The sequence below is a fragment of the Vidua macroura genome, chromosome 18 (assembly GCF_024509145.1).
Source record: "Vidua macroura isolate BioBank_ID:100142 chromosome 18, ASM2450914v1, whole genome shotgun sequence".
Lineage (NCBI taxonomy): Eukaryota > Metazoa > Chordata > Aves > Passeriformes > Viduidae > Vidua > Vidua macroura.
This window is the reverse complement of record NC_071588.1, coordinates 9,254,908-9,278,449: the sequence shown is the minus strand read 5'-3', so window position 1 is coordinate 9,278,449 and position 23,542 is coordinate 9,254,908. Positions and strand designations below refer to the sequence as shown.

The 23,542-nt window shown below is 45.7% G+C and overlaps 1 protein-coding gene and 1 long non-coding RNA gene across 5 annotated transcripts in view; one reads left to right on the top strand and one right to left on the bottom strand.

Annotated features, from left to right (window-relative positions):
- Positions 1 to 18,950, top strand: part of LOC128816212 (uncharacterized) — a 66,020-nt gene extending 47,070 nt beyond the window's left edge. Inside the window, exons 4-5 of one of the 4 annotated variants that reach the window (XR_008439814.1) lie at positions 4,858 to 4,920; positions 5,060 to 5,141. This is a non-coding gene — a long non-coding RNA (uncharacterized LOC128816212). Of the gene's footprint in view, positions 1 to 4,857; positions 4,931 to 5,020; positions 5,142 to 18,888 lie in introns of those variants that run through there. The other 3 variants (XR_008439815.1, XR_008439816.1, XR_008439813.1) reach the window with 3 other exon arrangements.
- The window catches only part of MED13L (mediator complex subunit 13L), a 169,465-nt gene continuing 148,775 nt past the window's right edge, over positions 2,853 to 23,542 (bottom strand). The window contains exons 19-31 of the mRNA XM_053993641.1: positions 23,274 to 23,497; positions 22,479 to 22,671; positions 20,491 to 20,938; positions 18,961 to 19,180; positions 16,443 to 16,631; positions 14,809 to 15,032; positions 14,220 to 14,362; positions 12,880 to 13,038; positions 11,476 to 11,652; positions 9,225 to 9,379; positions 7,159 to 7,320; positions 6,743 to 6,855; positions 2,853 to 5,715 (exon numbers count right to left, since the gene is read on the bottom strand). Coding sequence (XP_053849616.1) covers positions 5,583 to 5,715; positions 6,743 to 6,855; positions 7,159 to 7,320; positions 9,225 to 9,379; positions 11,476 to 11,652; positions 12,880 to 13,038; positions 14,220 to 14,362; positions 14,809 to 15,032; positions 16,443 to 16,631; positions 18,961 to 19,180; positions 20,491 to 20,938; positions 22,479 to 22,671; positions 23,274 to 23,497 — 2,540 coding nt within the window. The 3' untranslated portion in view covers positions 2,853 to 5,582. The remainder of the gene's footprint in view (positions 5,716 to 6,742; positions 6,856 to 7,158; positions 7,321 to 9,224; positions 9,380 to 11,475; positions 11,653 to 12,879; positions 13,039 to 14,219; positions 14,363 to 14,808; positions 15,033 to 16,442; positions 16,632 to 18,960; positions 19,181 to 20,490; positions 20,939 to 22,478; positions 22,672 to 23,273; positions 23,498 to 23,542) is intronic.

The following is a 23,542-nucleotide window of genomic DNA, read 5'->3' as shown; positions in this document are numbered from 1 at the left end:
TCTCCAAACACTCGTAGTAGCAGCAGTGCATTTGAGTATGTAGTTTGTTCCTAGATTTATACCAACCTGACATTTTCCCAAAGGCAAAATACTTAAATAAAAACAAAGAAAGTGTCAGGCTGGTAGGAGTTTTTTAAACATATGTCTAATTTAGTGTGTAACAAAAATAAATTCCACTTGTGGGGGCCTTAGGCCTGCCCTGGTTGCCACGTGGGCTGCAGCAGTTCCCTGCTGGCCTGGCTGTGTCTTTTAAAAGGGCCCAGCTGGAGTGAGCATCACTGCCTGGGGAGCAGCTGATGTTGCTGGGTAGATGACAGAGGTCCTGCAGGGGCAGGTACTGCTGAAATGAAACACCTGTGCAACAGGAAAAGGTGCGTGTGCTGCAGGAAGGAACCCACATTCCTGGGATGTGAAGGTACTCCTGGGTACCAGGAGTTGGCTAAGAACTGAAATCTTTGGGGAACAGAGAAGGTGTCAACAGCAGAGGCTGCTGTAGTATCCTAGAGCCACATGAGAGTGGCAGTGGAATGGGACGAGACCCTGTGGAGCAACCAGAGGGAGCCAGTGAATTCCAGCAGGTGTTGCAGGACCACAAAACATGTTCTGTAGAAAGAGTCCCCAACAGTGCCATGTCCTGCTGGTTTGCTGCAAAGGGGCCCTTGTGCTAAGATGGTTTTAAACTATGATTCTGAAAGGTTTCAATTAGTAGCTCTTACAGGGAAAAGCTGTTGTTTATCAGATAAAGGAGCATGCTGTGTGGTTTTGGCTTCTATCAGCTGTACTGCAGATGCCTGTCCGTGAGTGCAGTGGCTGACGGGGCCCGGCGTGGCAGCGGAGCAGGAGCTGCTCATTCAGAGCGGCTCAGACTGGAGCCTGCCCTGCCTGGAGCAGAGCTCCTGTGAGATCCCAGCGCTGACAGCTCAGGGCAGCCTGAATTCCCAGCTGGCCTCACAGAGACACTGGGGCCATCCTCTTCCAGGCCTCTGCAGAGTATTTCAGGTTGCAAAAAGCCCTGAGGTTTCCATATCCCGGGGGATGCGCCGTGGGATCGCTCCTTTGGTACCTGGTAGGGAAACAGCCAGTGGAACACAAACCAGCAGTGCCACATCAACTTTTGTCCAAGGGTTAAGGTTCAGTGTCAAAATAGGGAAGTGGAAGCTGCGTAATTTTATAAATCCTGCTTTGTTGTCAAAGACCAAAGACTTCCTGTTTGGGGATGCAGGGCTGTTTCCATTTCCATTGTAAATGGTGAGAGACTGCCCATAAACCTCATGTTTACTTCACTATTTCTGATGCTTTCTACATGTGCTGAAACAGCTTTCAGGTGGCCGTGACATTTTGTCAAAATAGAGATGGCAGCTGGGAAAGGAAAAGTAGTTTAATGTCAGCCTAATCTTAAAAAGCATTTTCTTTATTGGAATTAAAGAGCTGAGTCCATCACCACAGTGTTGCACATTTGTTGTAGATATTCTATTATTGTTACAAATCAACTGAGATTTCAGTGTTTTCATTCAGTTCTTCCTTACAATCCTCATGGAATGGAATATTTAATTGATATGTTTTGTCTGTGAAGCCAGTGAATTAGCCAAAGCAATCTCCATGTAACAAATACTGCTCTGCAGTAATTCCAGGTACTTGCAGCTCTCATGGGAGAAACCAAAATATAACTGTTCTGTACAAACCTGGATAGGTTGAACAGCATCATTAAGTACCATAATGTACAGTAGTACAGTGAACTAAAAGATACAAGCTTGAAAGTTAAAAAAAAAGGTAAAATCTTAGGGACTATTTTTGTAACTATCTGAACTTGGAACTAAGATGCACAAAAATTCAAGTGGACAAGAATTAACATCTACTGAGGAAATCCCAAACGGCCATTAAAGAGCCATGGAAAGGAGTGGCAGTTCCTCCATCCAGTCACTGGAGCTGTTATGGAAAATGAGTTCTTTTAGGATACTTTTTAAGGGATTGAGCCACAAAGATCAGCTGTGAGATGCTTGGAGTCTGCAGAAACTCCCCCATCCCCTTTTGCCAGCCAGCACTGCTGTAACAGTGCTGTCCCTGCAGCCTGGGATGGCACAGCTGGCTCCAGCCACCCCACACATCCCAGGCTGGCACAGCTGGATCCCTCCCCACATCCCAGGCTGGCACAGCTGGCTCCAGCTCCTACCCCCACATCCTGGGATGTCACAGCTGTTCATTAAATGTCATTTTTAGCACTTCTGTGTTTGGGAATGACTCTGCTAAACCCAGAGTGTCTCGCTCTGAAGAGACCTCCTGGGGTCCAACAATCCAACCCAGCCCTGCCCACAGCAGTTACACTTAGCACAGAATTCACAATTAGCACAGAATCTCAGGGTATCCTGAGCTGGGAGGGACCCACAAGGATCACGGAGTCCAGCCCCTGTGGGCTGGGGATTCTGCAGCTGCTCTGGGAAGCCCGAGGCCATGGCTCTGGTCCCTCATCCAGGGCTGTCCTGCAGCCACCGTGGCCCCGTCCCCATCCCTGTGCAGGGAGAGGGGCCAGGCCTGACCTGCCCCTGACAGCTCCTGTTGGAGACTCACCTGCTGCACATGGAGAGGTTCATCCATCACTGATGGAGCCCTGGGTTTGGAGTTGCCCATAGAAAGCAGCCACTGCTCCCGTGGATTATCCCAGGCTGCTCCCACCCACCCCTCTGGCAGGATTTTCCATCCTTGCCATCAGTGATACCCAACGTCCCCTCACAACAGCCATAGTTTGAAACATCTCATTCCAGTTCCATTCACATCCCTGGATCTGCACCTTGCAATTCCCTCCCTGGGAATGCCAAAACTCAGAGCTCAATACAAGAATAAAACCGCACCAACAGTTTCAGTAATTCAATAATTTATTCATCTAAAAAAGTGTGTAAAAGTATATAGCTCTCATCCACAAGGTATATATGAATGACATTTAAAATGGAGGTCTTTTATTATTATTGTTTCTTTTTATCAAAGTCTTTTTTAGTGTATTGTACCAGCGATATACTGTAGATTTAAAATGAACTTCACATTTTTTTTTTGTTTTCTTTCAAATTGTCGGCTATATATAAAAGAAGCTCACTGCAAAATGCTCAGAGGAAAAAAAAAAAAAAAAAAAAAGAAAACAAAAAGAAATTCAGAACTCCCCAGAAATGTACAGCTTTTACATTTAAAAAAGGTTCTGAAATATACATACAAGCATGCTGGACATTCCCCACCCTCCCACTCCCTTTAGCTCAAACAACTGTAATAATAATTCTGATTTAGGCATGATTTTTCAAAGTTAGAAATTAAAAAAAAAAAAAAATAACTTTCTTCACTCTGTAGGAAAGCCAGGGCTTGTACATTTCAGATTAATTCAGTAAAAAACTCACAAGTAAAATAATGCATATTTAAGAGAAATATTATACAGAACTTCTCACACTGAAGTACATAAGATTTTTCTTTAAAATCTATTGCCATTCATTTATTTTGCACAAAAACGTATAAATATGTCACCAGCTTCTCTTAACTTAAAAAAATTAAATAAAAGACACCAGATGAAAACTACTCCTTGCTGCCCTTTTTTTAATTTCTAATTTTTGCTTAGAACCAGGTTTGTGGGGAAGAAACGCCCCTGGATAAAAACGGCCCATTTAAAAACAATAAGCAAAATAATAATCCAAAGTTCAGATGAATCCTGGGAACAAATAACCCCCAAATGGTAAAAGATTACAAATGTCTACTTTACATTGTTTTCCTCCCCAAGTTAAATTTTTTTATACAAGTTTACAATCTTCATTTTTTTATGCTCTTCAAAAGGCCTTGAGAATTTTCTTTTCTGATTAAGAAAAAATAGTACTGCAATATTTTTAAAGTCAATTTTACACTGTACACATTAGATACAAATGGTTTGATATCAGATTTTTTTTAACCTATACATTGCAAAGAGGACACCCACACGGAGGGGTGGAGCAGGGAAGGAAATAATCCATTTACAGGTTCCTCTCCTGCCTTCACCTTCTCATTACACAAGCAATTCTTTTTTTTTTTCTTTTATTATTTTATATAATTTGTTTTAAACGTTACATTATCTCAAGAAAAATACTTTTTAAAATCATAGAATTTCATTTTTTTTAACCAGAACATGAAAGTTTTTTGGAAGAACTCTAAACTTGGTAGTTTTTCTTCACAGCCAGGGGAGGGGTCACCCAGCCTGATCCAAGTGCCTGACCCTGGCCCCCTCCTGCTGCCCAGTGCACCCCCAGAAATGAGGGAATGGGGCTGGAATAGGAACCCCTGGGAGCCTGGAATGAAGGAGTCATAAAAATACTTCAATTAGCCATTAACCTTCCCAATGGCGATCATTTCACTAAACAAAGTAACTTTGCCACCACAGTGGTGTAACTTCAAGTACTAATTTAATGATATAATTTTTAAAAATTATTTCTTTGAAATAATATTCCTATAGTCAGAAAAAATACACCAGATTTGTGACTGATTTAGTGTAAACAAAAACCGTACTTTTGGATATGTACATGGACGAGTCTGCCCAGAATTAAAGGGCGACTTGGCTTTCAGTAAATACTTTTCTAGCATCACTAAATTTACTGGAAATATATTTCAATCATAGCTCTACAATAGATTAATCTGCCACTTTCCACTTGCCCTGAACCGGGCTTTAAAGTATTTTTTCCTCCCTACCTCCCTCTCACTCTTCTCCCTTAGGTAGTGTTATCTGTCATTAAACACTGGCCATTCCTTGCTTTAACCAGGCTAAACACAGGGGAGAATTCCTTAAAATACAATATATCCTTACCAGAACACGCTTTCCTTCCCAGACTTTGATTGTTATGAGCTTCTTTTGATTTCCAGGTCAGAAGAGTGAGAGGTCTGTAGATAAATAACCCTACAGTGGAACGGAGCTGTATTTTTAAGGTATTTTTACTGTTCCTGGTCCTTTATAATTTAATCCCTCCCCTCCCCAAACCTAAAAATAAATAAAGTATCTCCAGACCATTCATATCTACATGGACAGGTAACAAATGCATGCATTCATCCCAATCCACTCTGACAGGAACTCCAGGTAGACAGAAAACTCCAATATTTATACGAGACTACAACTGTGTGGTTTTGTGTTTGTGGTTTTTTTCCTCCTGCAAAGTCCCAGTTTACGACGATCAAACAACGAAACACCTGAACTGGTCACTACAAGGTGGTTTTTACTTGGAGGGCTGACACTGCTCGTGGGTCTTTATCAGTTCCTAATGCAGAAAGATCCTGTAGTCTTCCTTAAAAAAATAAAATATTAAAAAAAATAATCACGCTGACCAGTAGTTACTGAGCCACCAAACTAACACTGGCTTGAGGTTACTCTGTGTTCACTGTTCTTGGATGTTCCCAGATTTTGGACTGAAGCTGCCAGAGATGTTAATGGGTAGTTTAGTTTTGAACACTGCAGAATTCACATGTGCTTTTGGAGGAACAGAAGCACAGCACAGGACTGGTCTGAAGAGAAGCAAACGGAGCTTTTTGCAGGTCGTGGCACGTTCCCGGGCGGAGGGGAGAAGCAGCCAGAAGAACAAGTGCTTGTGTGTGTCCTACAGGATGTTCATGATGGCGTTGTAGAGCTGGGTGAGCACCACGAAGTGCACGGGCAGGCAGGAGCTGCGGTCCTGCGTGGCCGGGTTACACGTGAGCCAGGACAGGGCGTTGTACTGCTCCAGCACGAACCTGCACAGGGAGGCAGAGACATCACAGCCTGCCCGGGGCTCTCCTGGACCTACAGCTGACAGAGCTGCCAGTGTGTTGGCAGAGGAGGAACCGCACTGAAAAGCACGAGGGTTTAGCTTTGCTATGTCTGAACTATTTGCATGAAGGCCCTCCCAAACACACACAGATTCTGGACTCACAGTGGTTCAAATGCCACTGCTGTCAAAGCCTTGGGGACTGAACACCTCTGCCTCTCTGGGCACCCTGTACCAGTATTTGCTCACACTGTTCCTGTGATCCTCTATCTAATTGCAGTTTCTCATCTTGTAACTTGTGTCTGTTGCATCTCATCCTTTCCCTGTCCACTGCATTCTTGTTTTACTCAATACCTGGGACACCTGTGAGAGCTCACTCCTCCAAGAGGAAGCAAATTCAGATCTTCTAGAATAGTACACCCCCAATTTCCTTAGATCAGACATTCCTGTTCCTTGCTGATGTTTGTTTGTTCACTGGGGTGTCCCACACTGTGCGCTCTTATCGCACAGAACTGTGTCCAGTCCCCAAAGGTAGGATGGAGGCAAAGAGGCCCCACATCATCCTGGACAATAAAACACACACCCTACGTGCATTCAGGAACAGTGTCTCCTTTATACCCCAATGCTAGCACAGTAGTATCAGGGAGTGCTTTTATCTCCTCCTACAAATCCACTGGGTTCCAAGAGGTAAGATAATGAGTGGCACAGCTCAGATTAGATGCCAGGGGAACAGAGCAGTCTGAGTGGGGGGCAAACCATGACGTCCCCCTGGCAAGGCTGAGGTGTTCTGAGTTTGCTTGGTATCATTATGCACAGCAGAGGGAAACCCACAGAATTCCCCCTCAAAGCCCTGCTCTGGCATCTTGGAGGAGGAAACGCCCCAAGATATATAGGGCATGGCAGGGCTAAAAGGTGCTGATAAGTAAGTGTGATAGGTTGGAAAGGTTGCTGTGAAACCGCTGAGCTCAGTCCCCAAATGTTTAGGACAGAAATGAAAACCTAAAAGGTGTTACCTCAAGACATCTGATGTAGTTTTAGAGTCAAGGGGGTGAGGAACTCGCTGAGAATTTCTGGCAGGTAGAAGCTCATCTGTCTGCGCTACAGAGATGTGGTGATGGAGAGAGGCCTGTGCAGAGGGAAAGAGCAAAAATTAACTCCTCATAGAGCAGGTACTGCAAAGGATTCCCAAGAAAGATCCATTTTGAATCACCTCAGGACAGCGTGGGAAGTTGGCAATTCTGTGTTGAACCCCCCATGACCACGTGTATTTCCAAATTAACGGTAACATTTTTGAATAAATGGACTGGAGTTGTGCAGTTCTGGAGTGGGAGGTCTCAGGTTCACTCTGACACCACAGACTCTAACTGCAGCTTTTACAGGCATGGAAATAGCAATGGATAATGAGTGCTCCATGTGGAGCAAGACAGACCTTCAGGAAGAGGGGACACTGGTTCTGTGCCTGAGGACAGGAGGACCAGAACCACTGCGGGAGGTTCTCCGCTTTGGCAGTCGACACAAAGTACCCCAGAGCCAGAGGCTGCTGCTTCAGCTCTTCGGGGGCTTCTCTGGAGAGGAGACGTTCACCTTGGCTCTGCAAGACAGGGAAAAGGCAGCTCTGGGGGTGTTGTCAATACAGCCCACTCCTGGAACGGTGACTTCATTCCCTAATTACTGTCCTGTGACAAATGAGCCCTCCTTTAGTCAGTCAGGAATCTTAGTCAAAGTTACCCAGGCCCTGCCTTATTCCCCTGTAGTTGGGTTCTCCAGGCTTATGTTTCAGAAGCACTGTAGATTCCCAAACAGCTGGGAAAGCAGTTCGCTTCATCCATAAATGTCAAGAGGTTAAGAAAAAAAGGCAAAGATTCCACTGCACAGAAAGCAGCTCAATTACAAATCCCTCCCTGCCAATCCCTTCCAGTGGGTCTGGAGAGGAATCCAAGGCAGGAAAAAAGCCTGGAGCAGGCAGCACTGGGAGCCTGGCACACGGGGCTGGTGCCCAGCCATCAATTATTGCCCTGACCCTGGGCCCACGGGGGAATGATCACACACTGCTGCTCTGCTAAAGCCAAACATTACACTGCAATTACCAGGCCTGGCTTAATGGTTAATGGGAATTACTCGGGTTCAGCTGGAAGGGGCTTGTCCAAGGCTCTGGGCTCAGGCCATGAACCTCCCAGGGCTGCTCCCAATGGATGCAGCTCCACTGAAAGCAAGCTCTGCATAGAAGTGGGACAGAATGGATTGCTGAGGGAACTGGGGAGAGAGAAAGTGAGGAGTTGTGATTTATGGCTGCAGGGTTTGGCAGCAGAATTTAGAAGTTTTCATTTGCCTACACACCAGTTTGGAGTAACTGGGACAGCAATGTGTTGTTACCGAGCCTTTGATGGGAGAGTTGCACAATCCACACAAGGTGGTTGTGGACTGAGCTCACAAAATACAGGATTAGTATTTCTGTGGCTGAGGCAGGAGGCATTTCTCCCTCACTGACTGTATTAAAGCTCCACTGAGGCATTTTGGCAGACTTTGCAAGGGAAATACAGGTAGGACTTTCTACTTCCAGGGGTAGAAAGGATTACCACCATTTAGTCAGTCATGTTCAGGAGTTAGAATTCTGATCTGGAGACGTCTCACTGACATGTCAAAAATGGTATAAAAGCTACCCTGTTTCTCTCATAAAATACTTTTTATTATTTAATAAAGAAGTAATATGCTACTACTTCAAAGTTAATGTTTCTAGAGCAAAAATTCACAGAAACTTGCAAAGCACAAAACTTCAACCTAATTGTGATGGAAACCATTTTAAGAGAACAGCTCAGTCTTACGTGATTAAATGTAGGAGTGAAAAAGTTCCATCAAACCTGATCCAAGCTAAGCCAATTCAAAAAAATAACTTGAACTACCGAAAATAATTTGCATTTTAAGTAATCACTGATGTTGGAACTGACTTTATAAAAGCCACTTCAAACAAAAATAACTCCCAAACACTGTGTGCTCTGGGCTAAATATTCCTAAGAAAACAACATCTGCATAACCATCCAGCACCTGCGGAGTTTCTGTGGGCAGAGTTTCATCACTGGGAGAATTCTCTCCCTCTTGCCTCCCCTGAAATCCATGGGAACAGGGCTGTCACAGCTTCCCTTCTCTCAAAGATTGTCACTTCATGCCAGAGACACTCCATGGATTTTCCAGGAAAGAAAGGATGAGTACAGATTAAATCTGTGCAGGGCCATCACTATGGCTGTGCCACACAAAAATAAAGCTGCTCTCCTCCTGCTCTTTCCCCCTCAATTATCCACCAACAAATAACTTGGAGGGTGCAAACAGCCATTGCAGAGACACCTCCAGCACTATTTAACTTTCAATTTTAACCTGATTTTTGCTTGCTGTTGAGCTAATTATGTGTCAGAATATACAGGAAAAAGATTTTGTTGGACGATTTGTGTCTTTTTTTGTATTTTATTTTAAGCGCTGTTCCCTATGGTGCTCCAGCCTTACCCTACTGTGATGGTAGTGAGATCCCACTCCAGTGCCAGATGGTGATCCAGGGGAAGGAACTGGGGAGGAATTTGGTGAAGAGTGAAGATTCCCTGTTATCAAAATTCTAATGTCATTGTCCATGTCATCTGGGAATGGGAGGTCAAACATGTCATCTGAAAAGGAAAAGAAAGGAAAATAATTTCCAATGTGCTATACTCCTTTCTCCAAGAAATTTTTATAATGTATTACCTTTCCCTTTAATTTATTGACTTTCCCTTTTTTCTTTAACATACTCCCAAGACAGATGAAAGCAGAGATAAAGATTTTCATGTTTAGTCCCCCCTAGAACCTTTGACTGCAACCACACAGACATGAAAGGGAGAGTTGGCAGGCAGCTATTGGGATAATGAATTTTAGCAGTGGCCACAGAGTGAACAGAATTCCCATTGTAGCAACTCCATAAAATCCAGACTGAATTTTGTAACAGAACAACTGACACCTCTGTGCAGTTGGTCACAGAGACCCCTAAACAAAACACTTGGAATCATCACACACAGCTCCAGGTGCTGCTCCTCAGGCTCCCAGAGCTGCACACCAGCTCCAACCTCTGGGAACAGCCCTGGCAGCTCCAGGGAAACTGCTCCTGGAATCTGTGAGGACAGCAAGGCCTTCCTCACAGCACAGGACTCGTGATTCTTTCAGACACTGCACCAGGATCCACAACAATAGCCTTTATATCCCACTTTCACCTCAGGAGTTCCACACAACTCATCAGCATAATTGTTTGGATTAATTTGGTTTATGTTAATATAGGGGGAGGGCTAAAGATACAGAGAAGATGTGTCTGTCTTATGCATTCCATTACTCATCATCTGCACACAGGTTACAATGCTCTAAGTAAGTTATGGGAGAGAAGGATAAGGCACCATCAACACAGAGCCAAAAATTACAGCATCACAATATGGTTTAGAGGGGTTTTTCTTATCCAGATTTCTCAGCAGGAGAAGAAATTCAAGTGTATAATGACATTTAAAGTACATTTTAGTAGGTAGACAGGGACAGTGGGAGCTGTCTGAATTAACTGCATTAATTAGAATTGTAAACAAATTTATACTAAAATATGAAGCCCTAAATAGAAGTAACACGTCCTACATGTAATAAACAATAAATAACAATTTCTCTTGAAAAAAATGAATTTACTCTATATAAAATGGAAAAGTATGTGTGTCCTGAACTAATTTCACCTGAAACCCCAGTACTGAAACAGGCAGGTGGTTGTTTTCCTTCATCTCCCAAAGAGAACCTCTGGATTGCTGGAGCAATGCTTTAACTGAAGTTTATTAACTTGAGTCCTACAGCCTCAGTAAACAAACCAGAGCTAATATCATGCTCTGCTTGGCCCCTAGAGCAGAAATGAGTTGCCTAATGGCAGCAGGAAGCAGCTTAATCATTAAGTAGAGCAGAGTTAAGAAAATTAAATTTAACACCATTTTGGAAAAGGCCATTCTTGTACCTGACTCTAATTAACATCTGCAGCACCAACGGGCAGGTTAATGCAGGTTAATGTTTGTCATGCTCGGGAGGGATCCTGGTGCCTCCTGGGACAGGGATTGAGAGGGGCAACTTCCCTTCAGAGGCCCTGGGACATTCCAGGAGGGACAGATCAAAGCCTTAAAAGCAGTAGCCTGCCTTCCTCTCTAGCCCAACTGCCCTCCTCATTAATACAGCCACTGTACGTGTTTGTAGCTACTTTTAGTTTAAATTGCTTTGCACTCATTTAAAGGATTTGGGATAAAGCAGGAAAATGCTTATTTGGATATAAAGCATTAACCAGAGTCTTGCTGACTCAAACTGCAGGTTTAGTGTAAAAGCACTCCAGGGGCACCAGGAAATCTCAGGTTGGGATATTTTCCATACTCAACCACAAGTGCCTCCTTCGTGTCAGCTCTGCACACAACAGGGCACGATGGGAAGCACAACTGGAAAACGGTGGCTGGCCTGAGCAAGTCACAACAAGACAAAGCACATTGTGGTCTGTGCCACGTGGTGCAGTGGCTGGTCCTTGCCCCTTTGGGAATATCCAGTGTGACTCTGCAAATACACTAGGGAGAGCACAGTCTCCCCCCCTGTAGCTAAAGCCCTGCATGGTTCCCTTGCTGGGGTGGTGTGGGGTCTGTGCAGAACCCCGGCCCCCTCGGGGGTTTATTTTTGCCCAGCTCAGCTCTGCTGACGCCCCAGAAAGGCCCCAGGGGATTTCCCCCTCACTCACCGTTGGTGGGGCTGAAGCCATCCTCGTTGGGGTAATTTGCAGGTGCCACCTGGATGGTGGCAGAGGTGGGGAACACCAGGATGTGTGTGCAGGAGGCGTCCTGGGGGGTGTTGAGCTGGGACGACTGCAGGTTCAGCGCCGTGCTGCGCCCGAACACCGAGCCCATCGTCACCGCGTCTGTGGGGACAGACAACAGCACAGGTGGTCACTGCACCACCTCCCAAACATGTGCTCTGCGTCCAGGGACACCCCTGCCCATCCCACTTGCTCTGCAAACGCACAGACACAGCTGAAGGGCCTTATCTTCAAAAGATTACATTGCTGCAAGAGCTTGACATTAAGATCACCAGCCCCACCTCTCCTGTCATTCTGCTGGCCCTTAATCAAATATTTACTTGTTAAATGAGCAAGTTAAATTGGTTTTTCGCACGCATCTCTGTAGAATTACGAAATACACCCCACTTTGGTCGATATGAACACAAACACAAAAATAAAGCCACACAACAATAAAGTTTCTCTCTCCTCCTCCTCTATTCTTCTCAATTATCCACCAACAATTAACTTGGAAGGTGCAAATAGTCAATGCAGAGACACATTCTTTGGCAGTATTTAACCAGCACCTTTAATTTTAACCTAATTTTTGCTTGCTGTTGACCTAATTATGCGTCAGGATCTAAAGGAAAAAAAAAATCTGTTGAAGGATTTGGGTCTTGCTTTGTGTTTTACTGTGATATGATAAAAGCCTCATTTGCCATCTGTTTTCTCACACTACAAAATCTCTGCTTTGAAAATATTCAACATTATAACTAATTTTCAAGCTCAATTAATTCTGCTCTGTATTAGTCTTTTCTTTCTAAAAAAAATCCAGAGTGGTTTGTAAGAATATGTTAAGGCTGTGTCACCACATACATTAAAAAGTATGTGCTTGGGTAAAACAACAAAGGGAACCTCAGCATTAAATTTCACTTCAACTTAAGCCCATGGACTGCTGTTTGTAAGTGAACTCTCTAAATAGCTTCATCATGTGAGAAGGCAAGTGGGCTTATTCTTATTCCCAATTCCACAGGCTCCTACTCATTCCCACTGCAGCCTCCTCCAGGCACAAGGGTGTCTCTGACACCACTTCTAGCCCATGGGAACTGGGCTGCCTGAGCCCATGGGCTCCCCAGGGAACAGATCAGCACTTTGGCAGGGGTCTGCAGTCACCTTCCCTCAGGAGACTGCTCTCCCCACATAGCATCTCTCCATGGTATTTTGGGGAATTCTGCTGGCTCAACCTATTTTCTGCCACACGTAGCCATGCTAGTCAAGTTCTTCACAGAAATCCCAAGATGAATGTGCCTAAGTGTGAAATGTGATAAAAGAAGAGTTTTGCTGGCATTGCCACAGTTGGCTGAAACATACCTGGCATCACCACGAATGATCCCTGTGGCTCCATGGCAACGAGGCAGGCACTGAGGATGGAGGGGGAATCTGCTGCAGAGATGCCACACATGCGGCAAACCTCCTTCAGCTGTTTGCTGATTGTCTGCAGGGAGCACTCCCCGAGCAGGATACTCCAGTCTGCAAGGGAAAAGCATCATGGGAGGACAGAGCTGATGCAGAGCCGCACCCACCTGGAAACAGCAAAACATTCCCAACACTTGGCATTTCCCTAATCTCAAATTCTCCAGGACTGACTCCTGTGCACACGAGGGGTCTGGCCCCACAAACTGAGTGCTCGAGCAGTTCCTGTGGAATGTTTTTATTCCATGGCAGTCTGTTGGCTTTCCTTTGTTCAATACATTTTTTTCCAAGACCTTTTTGTTTGTTTACTGATGTTTAAGTTGAGGAATCACAACTGAATTCTATCTCTATCCCTGTGTCAGGATAACTTTGTTCAGAACTTTCTCTAACCTCTGATAAGGCCCCCAACTTCCCTCGGAAGGACAGTGTGCAAATCCTGCACAACACAAGGGAGTAGCATCAGACCCAGGGCACAAGCAAGGAAAGGTTTATGGAAACCAATACAGGAATTCAGTGCCAGGGCAGGACTGCAGCCAGCTCTCCTGTAATCCATGCTGTCATGGCCCAGGAAATTCCAGTTTGGAGGATCCCGGTGATTTCTCTGCCAGGTACTTTACACTCAGATCCACTTGGTCAAGTGGGCATCACTATCAAGACAGCAATGGGGACAAAAGGAGACAAAGGGCTTCAGCAGCTCTGGTGTTGATTATAGACTCCTAAGGAGCCCTGCCTGGGAAGCCTGGATATCTGGCTTCCCATCCATCTTTGCCCTCACTAAACTCTGGCAAAATAAACAACAGTCCATCCTGTCTGTGACAGAATTTGGCACACCTTGTTTACCTTTTGTAAGGTCATGGTTCTAGGAAGCAGAGAAAGGACTTGGGAAGGGTTAAGCCAAATTCATCCCATCTAATGCCACTGTGTGATGGCAGAGTCTCAGCAAGTCTGCAGGTGATGCAAAACTGAGAGGAATGGCTGAGTCCCCATCCCTGGAAGTGTTCAAAAGCTGTGTGGATGTGGCACTTGGGGACATGGATCAGTGGTGGCTTCAGCAGTACTGGAGGACAGTTGGACTTCATGAACTCAGAGGGCTTTTCCAACCTAAACAATTCTGTGGTTATGTGATTATCACTCTCAATTTTGAAAGGTTTGTGATCAGGTCAGAGCCATCCTGCCTTGCACCCTGGGTCCCTGTCCCACTCCACACCCCGGGAGTGGCAGCCCTGACAACTGCACACCTTTCAGCTCCCCGTGGCCCAGCCGGCCCAGGCGCCCGATGACGACTCTCCAGGGCAGGGATGTCATCTGGACAATGCCAATGCACCATTCCCAGAGCTTCTGCAGCCCGATCTTCCGGGCAGACAACTTGCTCCTCCTTGACCTGCAGGGGAAGGAATTAAACACAAGAGTGAGAGGACAGTCAAGGACAATATTCAGATGTCTGTTCTCTCTAATTATGTCACTGTTTATCACCTACAGAGTTCTGGGCAGTCCCTAACTTATCTTTTACTACTACTAACAAGAAAAACTATGTGTCTGCTTTCAATACTGCTACTGCAGTGCCATCAAACTGCTGAGCAACACACCAGATGTTCCTCAAGGTAAGATTTGTAAGCAAAAAAAATTTAAAACAGGTTGTAAAACAAGTGTCATTCAGTCACTTTTCCCTGTGCAGATCTGAAAATCTGGAAGTGCCACGTGAAGTGTTCTCACTGTAACACCAGCATGAGCTCCTGAGCAGGAAAGGGGATGGAAGGGATGTGCAGGGAGCTGGTGAGGGATGACTCCAGACATGGCTCCATGGGAGAAGCCAAGGGCAGTGAGTACCTGCTGGGCAGGTCGATGTTGACAATGCAGGTCTCCAGCAGCTCCCCATGCAGGTCGGTGCAGGATGCCAGGAGCCAGCGCTGGTCATGGGACAGGCAGTACCCAACAAAGAGCACGTTGTATTTCTGACTGGCCTCTCCAAATGTCTCTCCCAGCTCTGTCTGCTTGTCTTTGATGGGGGCCAGGATGAAAGGAGGTGAGTACAGCTGGATTGGGCTGGGCCTCTGCAACAGAGTCAGCACAACCATCAGGAGATAGATCAGAAACTACTGAACACAAGGAACACACACACACACACACTGGCAGCGAGTACAGAGAAAGGCAAGCGTGAAACAATGAGTAAATTCAAAGCATTCCTAGTCAGGAGGGAGATTGAGAAAAGGGGGGTTATAGACAATTCACTGCTGCCAGTTAAAGCTGATGCACTTGAAGCCCTATCTAAAGATTTCTTTTTTTATGTATACGTAACCCAGGGTATGAAAGCAGTCTTTGGACCAGTCTCTGACACAGGCAGGAGTTTAAACCCCTTCAGCTGTCAGATCCTCCTGTCCCTCAATCATCTTTAGGCCCTTGGCTGGATTTGCTCCAGTGCATCCGAGTTTCTTGTTCTGAGGAGCCCAGAAGGGAGGAGCACAAGCACCTCCCTGGCTGTGCTGCAGCACGTTCCTAAGGCAGCCCAACTGCTGCTCCTTGGGAGGATCCATCATGTCCAACAGGATCTCCAGGTCATCTTCTGCAAAGCTGCTTCCCACACGGGTACCCCAAACCCGGCTTTGCCTTGGAACTCCTCTCTGGAGAACACACAGGAGGGGCCTCACCAGACATGTTTCACAATTTAAAAACAGTCTGGGTATTTTCTTAATTCTTCAGCAAAGTTTGGGAGTCTGCAGTGCAGACTGAGAGAAAATGGATAAAATGCAATAAACAGAGATTAATTAAATGCAGTAACTAAATGCCAATAGGTTTGGCTTTGCAAGTAGGTTTTTAAACCCTCCCAAGCAGCTCTTTATGCCAAGGTAAATGTTTAAGTCTTTCATTGGTCCATTAGATCTAAATAAAATATTCACAGTTATCTTTCAAAGAATGCAAAACATTCATAGAAAGTAGGATGGATTATTCTTCCTTTGAAATCCCTGAAATTCCAGAATCAGGGCTTTAATATTTACAGTTTAAAACAGATAAAAGATAAGCCCATTGAAGAGGGGGATTTCTCCATTACCTCAGGGAATTAATATAACATCTGTAATTAGGCACAGGAACTTATTTCATATATATGCATATATATGTGAATAGAAATAAAGGTTGGGTTTAAACTCTGGTTGGAGCACTATAGATTGAAACCACAAAATGACTCAGAAACCCAACTAGCAATGTTCATTTTCTTTTCTTTCACACTTTAACCTTTTACTTTATGAGTCAAAACCAAAAAATTAAATTGTTTTGAAAGCAAGTTAGCCTGATGTTTTTGTTACTATTTTCTATTCCATATTAGCTTGCCTTTTCCCTTTATATCATCATTGTCTTCTATATCTTGAAAAAAATCCCCCAACAAGTATTTTCTCTACTCTTTGATATTTGAGGAAAGTGGTTACAGTTTATGAACAGACTTTGATTTTCTTGCCACCAATACCAACCTCAGGATTTTTGAGGGTCGTCTCAATGCTGGCAGCTGGCCCAAAGCCTGTGAGGGACTTGATGTGGATCTGTGTGGGCAGGGGCCTCCTGCACTGGCAGTACACAGAGAACGCCAGAGACTTCAAGTGCTGAATGTAGAAAACCTGTTCATCCTTCATTGTCTGCAGCATGTACTGGCAAGGCACAATCTGTGGAATTCAGACACACAATAAAACAGGTCTGAGAGGCTTCCAGGAACTGCTCATTAATATCCAACCAGATCCACACAGTCATTAGTCGCCAAACACCCAGCACTCTTTGGGATGCTCCACAATTTGCATTACGGGTCCCTTGGCAGGAGTGGCTGCAGCAGGCAGGGACTGCATTCTCTGGGACAAAACTGCTTCCATCATAATGAGAGTGAATTTTAATCCATAAAACCCAAACACTTGTATTCAAACACGCTGAATTTTTTACAAGTGTTTTTCTGGGCAACATCTTCACTTGCAGGTGGCCTGAACCACACAGTTGTGTTCAGGCAGGTTTGGCTCCATGGATCATGGTCAGGAATTGTTTGCTGTCCTTGTGGGAATTGGCACTATGGTGTCGTCCTTACAGAGGGGTGTAGAGGGCACAATTAAGATTCTGTTACAATGATTTGTGTGGTTATTTCCCCTTTTCAATTTAGTTCCCAGTGGAAGCTCAGCAGCCTCAGCTGCTGCTCAGTTTCAAAAAGTCAAGGAAAGCAGCCCACAAGGATTCACAGTTTCAACCAGCAAGAACTAGAGCTACCGGGAGATTTGCCTGGGAGATGAGTTTGGGGGTTAAGACCCAACTACACAACAGGAGCAGGAAGGCGAAACGGCACAACACTCCTTCAGAAGGAAACAAAGCATGACAAAAACCTGGTTTTCAGATCAAACCTATTTTAAAATTAGGATTAAATTCCTGTAACCTCACTGTTTTTATCTACTGGTTTTATTGTACAAGTTCTAGTAATGGCTGTTAAAGTGTCTTTCCTTTTACAGTGAGATCTTTGGAGCAGAAGCTGTCAATATAAAACATTTACATTGTTGCCAACACTACAAGACCCAAACAAATTCTTTCAACAAATATTTTCAGTAGTAATAAAACTTAAGTGTCACAAAACTTTAACTACTTTATGGTTCTTGCTTGAACCTTCAGAACCTTGGCAGCACATTCTGCTTACTAAATGTGCTTGTGTGTTTTTAAAAGCCAGCTTTACCCAAGGATTTCAGGAGCTGGGCTTTCCCCCTCTGTACAGGAACGGTAATAAAGCTACAAACATTTGGGTTTGATTTATTTTGAAATAACTGCATGTTGAATGTGCTGTGGTACAGCTGTGAGAATACAGTGCTGGAACTGGATCATGTTTCCCTTGACTTAGAGAAAATTGCTGTTTTGACTTCAAGTGGCAAAATGTATTCTGAGGAACAAAGAGTGAATGTGGAAACAAACCACACTGAGGAAAAGGGTCAGTGTGCTACAGCCTCAGCTCCAATGGCAGTGCAGAGGTTACACAGTTCTTGTGTTTCAGACACCGTGGGATCAGTGGCTGCTTTGGTTTCAGTGCCTCTAGGTTTGGATCGATCAGCTGCCTGCAGCCTACCACAATATGAACTTGTGGATCTGATTTTCAGTTCATTCCCAAGCTTGAAATATTTTGGTGACAGTTTGCCCCATCCTTTCAGGGGACAGTGAGGTCAAAACTATCAAAACCAACAGTTTTCTATGGCCAACTTGAGACACAAGAACTTCCCTTTTTTTTTTTTTTTTTTTTTTTAACTAATTTGAAATACCGTTAAACCAAGGTGAGCAGACATGGATTAGATGCACAGAAATCCTTCTCACACTGTTCCTGCCTGTGCCTCTGGCCTCCCATTCCCCCCACATTTATGGAGGCACAGCCTCTGTGACAGGAGGCCTGGCAAAATGCAGCCAGCCTGGGCAAGAGGCCAAGAGCTGCCTCTGGCTGCACAAATTAAATTCTTCAGCAATTCCATAGTAAGTAACTGTTTTTATATGCCAAGTTACATGGTAAATTATTTTTAAGAAGCAGATAATAACAATACAATAGTTATATTATACATTAAATGTCTGGTATCACGTACTTTTTTTGGATTAAATAGTATAAATCAAGGGAATATAAATAGCAAACAACTCAACATGTAAACCAATCAAAGGCACAACTGGCCAGTTTTGGCAATGGCAACTCGAGTTACAACTTAAATAATTGAAATCCCTCTCCAGGAAGCATTGAGCAGATAGGATTGCTGGGACCACAGGACAGATTCGATGCAGGGATACTGTGGCTGCTCTAATTAATTTCCTCATCAAAACAAACACAAGTGATTGTTTTTTTTTAATACAGACTTGCACTGTCAACAAAGTAATTTGTAAATGCCACCTACATTTCATGCATTATCTCTCATTTATCTCTTTTAGCACAGTGTCCATATCACAGGTGTGCTGTGACACAGAGACTCAGTGTGAAGATACAGAGGAAGGCAGAATTACCTGGAGAATGAAAGAATTCCTCATATTCTCAGGCAAGTTGTCCAACATTTCTGTGTAGCATCTCATGAGGCTCAGGAGCCAGAAGTTGGTGGAGGCAGACTCCTCGTCGGCAGTGTAGGTGAAGGGGTCCACCATGTAGATGACCACGGCGGGGGGGTAGGCATTGCTGTCCGCAGCGTCCGGCTCCGTGGGGATCCCGATCCGCTCCCGCTCCGACGTGCTGGGGGCAGAGCACAGCGTGAGTACTGCTTGTGCCTGGGGCCAGGCTGAGCCAGGGGGAAGGAAAGCATGAGCAATGCTGACATCCAGAAGCAAAACAAAAACCCATGAGAACAGGCATTGAGATGAGCTGTGCTCACAGCAGCTCCTAATCCGAAATACCTGGGGTTAATCAGGCATTAAAGGTACCCCACAGTATAACAGCATCTCGTTGAATGCAATCAGACCAGATTATACCTGAAGAATATGGGAGAGCTGACTCCTTAACTGTGTGTCTTTTCATGTAGGTGTGTGTCTGGCTTTCGGTGCAGTTTAGGGTTTGCTTTTGAGAGAGGTGGAAGGGGAAGAGTAGGAGTTTAGAAGTGCCAAAGCAATTCGTGGAGCCTGGGGTCCTGCTCAGGTCCAGGGAAGGCTCCAGTGGCAACAGAACGAGCAATTGAGAATTTCTTACTTGGTAAAATGCTCCTCCCATGCCTCAGCCAGGAGAGCAAGGCTCAACATCTGTAAGTGATCAAAGCACTCAGCCTCTGTCAGAAGCCCCTGCAGCTGCTCAAAGGGTGTTTAGCACAGATCAGGGAACAGATGTCTCAAGGACAAGCCCAGCTACAGCAGGATGTGGGCATTTCCCTCTCTGTAACACACACCAGGACCATCAGCAATGTGCACTATTATAAGAGTAATGGAAAACATGCTGCCTTAGGAAGTTACTTACATACAATGCTAAAAATCCTTTTCTTAATTTTTATGTGATGGATGGCTATTCATAATGAAGTCTTTAAAAAAGTTGTGCTGCCCATATTTATTTTAAAGTAACAGGACTACAATTGTGTCTCCTGACCTCAGTGTGCCTGCTTGCAAAACAACACCTGCAATGCAAAAAAATTAGGAAAAAAAAAAAATCCACGGCTTGCATTTTGCATGTATTAATGTTGCAGGTGTGATGGAGCAAGAGGCGCTCAGCTTCATGGGGTACCTGCAAGTGCCAAGCCACAGGTGTGGCACAGGACACCCCATGTGCTCCTGGTGCTGCAAGGACAGGGCAGGTGGAGGGTCCTAAGGCAGCTCCACATCCATGCAGCTGAATCAGGCTGGGATTCTTGTGATGAAAAAGGGGAGGGGTGTTTTTTCCAGCTGCCCTTTGTCAGTGACTGCTTCACACAGGAACAGGCCCTGCTCGGCTCCCACCTGCTCGGCTGTGCTGCACCTGTCAGAAGGGCCTCTCCTTTGAAGGGTTTCCCTAAGGCTTTAGAGGCTGTCTGAGCACGGGACAGGGGATTAGAGAGCAGCACTCTGAGCCAGGCGAGCGCTTACCCTTCCTGTCCCTCTTGCTGCTGCTGTGGTAGGGTGGGGCCCGGCTCGGTGTCTGCCCCGGGGCCCGCGCTGCCCTGCGAGCGCTCGGCTGCGCCTCCCGCGGCGCCGCTGCTCTGCCCCGAGCCGGCATTGCCGCTGAAGCCCGGCGTGGACGAGGTGCCCATCTGGCTGGCGCCGGGCGTGGCAGAGGACGCGGACAGCTGTGGCACCGAGGAGCCCGAGGAGGACGCGCTCCCTGCCGGAAGGCTCGTGGTGCCCGCGCTGGGCGTGGAGCTGAAGGAGCTGCCCGTGGCGGGGGCCCCAGCGGCGGCCGAGAGACACGAGGAGGAGCTGGACGGAGCGGGTCCCGAGCTCCCGGGAGCTGCCTGCGGCTGGCTCGGAGCCGGCGTTTGGTACTTGGGGGGCAGCAGAAGGCTGCTGTCCAGCTGCAGAGTGGCCAAGTAAGGTGCTGCAATGGCACGGAAAGAGGAATTAATGACAGATCAAAGGAACCTGCATCAGCCTGCAAATTGGATGACATTCCCTGCACTTTTACAACATTCCAAGAGTACACAAATGCTAAGAGAATTGAATCTCCATGACCAATGTTTGCTTTGCAATCCATTTCTCAGGGTGTCAGTTCGAAGTGATATGAATCAATTGTCTTTAAAATCAGGACTGACTTTGCAGGGCTTTGTGACTTTAAGCTGGTACTGACACATTCTGCTCTCTGGCCAAATTGTGGCAGTAACAGCATTGTACAGTGCTCAGCTCTGCAGTCTCTGACAGGTTATCTCTGTCAGGCTGAAAACCTTAGAGTTGTTTATATCTGAGCTACAATCATGGCAAACTTAAATGTAGTGATTTCTGCTGTGAGATACCACAGTGATAAATGAATATTTATTATTTATTTGCTCCCCGGGGTGGTGGTAATTCACCAGCAGGGAATTTTCCAATGCTGCCCCTGCCAGATGCCTCAGGTGTGAACTGAGCAGCCCAGTTCCTCACCTGGCTGTGCACATGCTGCTTCTTTCTGTGGGGAAGCCTGAGGTACTTCAGTAGTGTAAAAATTTCTCAGCTTGCCATAATTCCTGTGTCTCGTGCTAAGATCTCAATTTTCAGTCACATACAATATATGTTGACTCTGGACCATTCTGGGAGGAAACAGCCATGTCTGTCCCCAGCTGAAATCAGGTGACTCTAGGGACTCAGCCAGGAGAAGTCAGCTGATCCTACCCCAGGAAATGTTACATCCTTCCACACTCTCAGTTTCTACAGTCCCTCACCAAACAAGTGTTCCTGAGGTTGGCGTAGAATGGGGCAGGTGGCCACAACAAAACCAACCAAACTGATCTGTTGAAAGTGTCACTGTTTCAGGGGGAAATACACGAGGTCCACTTCAGAGTCGTGTGGTTCCAAGGATCCACACACAGCAGACTGAGGCCCCAGGCACCAAGGACACCAGCACTTCCTCTTCTGCCCCTGTGTTAACTCATTGCCTTTGCAGAGTCCCAGTGACCTCCCCTCTCCTAAAAATACATCTTTACACTGGAGGCTGCCGTGACACGGCTCTGTCACACAGGTGTGATGAGATGTGTCAGCAGCAATAAACCAGATCCATGGACACCTTCAGTCTTGTGTGGAACACCTGCCCCATCCTAGGAAGTATTCAATGCCAGGTTGCAGAGGACCTTAAACAACCTGGTCTGCTGGAAGGGTCCCAGGGGGTGGAACAGGATAAGTTTTATGGTCCCAACCAGACCAGACTGTCATTCTGTAATCTTTGTAATACACAAACACCTTATACCAAACTGACTTTTCTAAAAAGATAATTTGAATCTCTGACACAATTCCCCAGAATGAAAAACAACACAACTTTCTGAAGCAGGCAAATTTAACATGGAATCTTTTAAATATTTAAACAGACCATAATCTGCATCTTTAGAAAACCCACGCTGTGGGTTTGCATATGGCCCTCAGAGTCCCCAGAGCCGTGGGGTGTCACTCACCGAGGTGATGGCGGCAGACCTGCGCGTAGAGCTTGAGCCTGGAATGATTGTCACAGTCCTCGGAGCCCCAGGGCTGGCTGAACCACTCGCTCACCAGCTCGTCCGTCAGCTTCTGCGCCACGCTCTTGCCCACCCGCATGATCCCGTCCCGCAGCACCTTGCAGATGGGCTTGTGCTGCCCAAGTCTGCACATCTGCCAGGGAGGGAAGGACAAATGCTCGTAAGGAGATGCCAACCACCCCAGGATGTTACAGAGACTGGTTTGTGGCTTAAGCCCCTCATTCTCAGCACACAGCTAGGGGCTTCCTAATAAATATCTTTAAAAAAAGAGTTACATTTATCTGTTGGCTTGAATTGCACTGCAAAACTAAGGTTACAAAGGAATTGGACATATTGGGGAGTACATGCTAAAGAAATAAATGCTTTTCTCCCCAGCCTAGCAACTGTGAGAAAACAACAGCTTCTCTAATGTGCTCCTTGCTCTTTAGGCTTAGTAGGGCCATCACTGGGACGCTACAGCTCTGTTAATGCCACTGCTGCCTCCTCTGTGAAACTGATGTGTGCTGGGAAGAGCAGACAGCAACAAACACCCCAAAACGCCCAGAGAATCCCAGTGTCACTCAGACAGCATTCTTGGACTCTGAAAGTGCAGAAAGCCCTAAAAATGGAAAAAAAAACCAAACCCTTATTCTAATAGTTGTTACTTTAAACCCCATATATTTTTCCCAGTGGACATGCACTGGAACAGCAATGACACTTAAGAAGCAATAATTCAGTGTGGTCCCTCTTTCCAACCTCGTATACAGCACTCAAGTCCCTGAAGAAAGTTTTGGCTCCGTCGAGCAAGGCCTCATTTTCCGGACACACCACGATGTAGGCGACATCCCGATGGCCCCCGTAGGGGTCCAGCAGGAGCCTCTCCCAGAAAGGCAGGGAGAACGGAGAGATTGTCAGGAAGTCCTTGTCATAGCCCACCAGCAGCGTCGGGATCGGGAGAGGCTCAGGAGATTCCTCAGAGCCTTCACAGGAGAAAAAACAAATAAAGAAAACAATGTTAAAATATC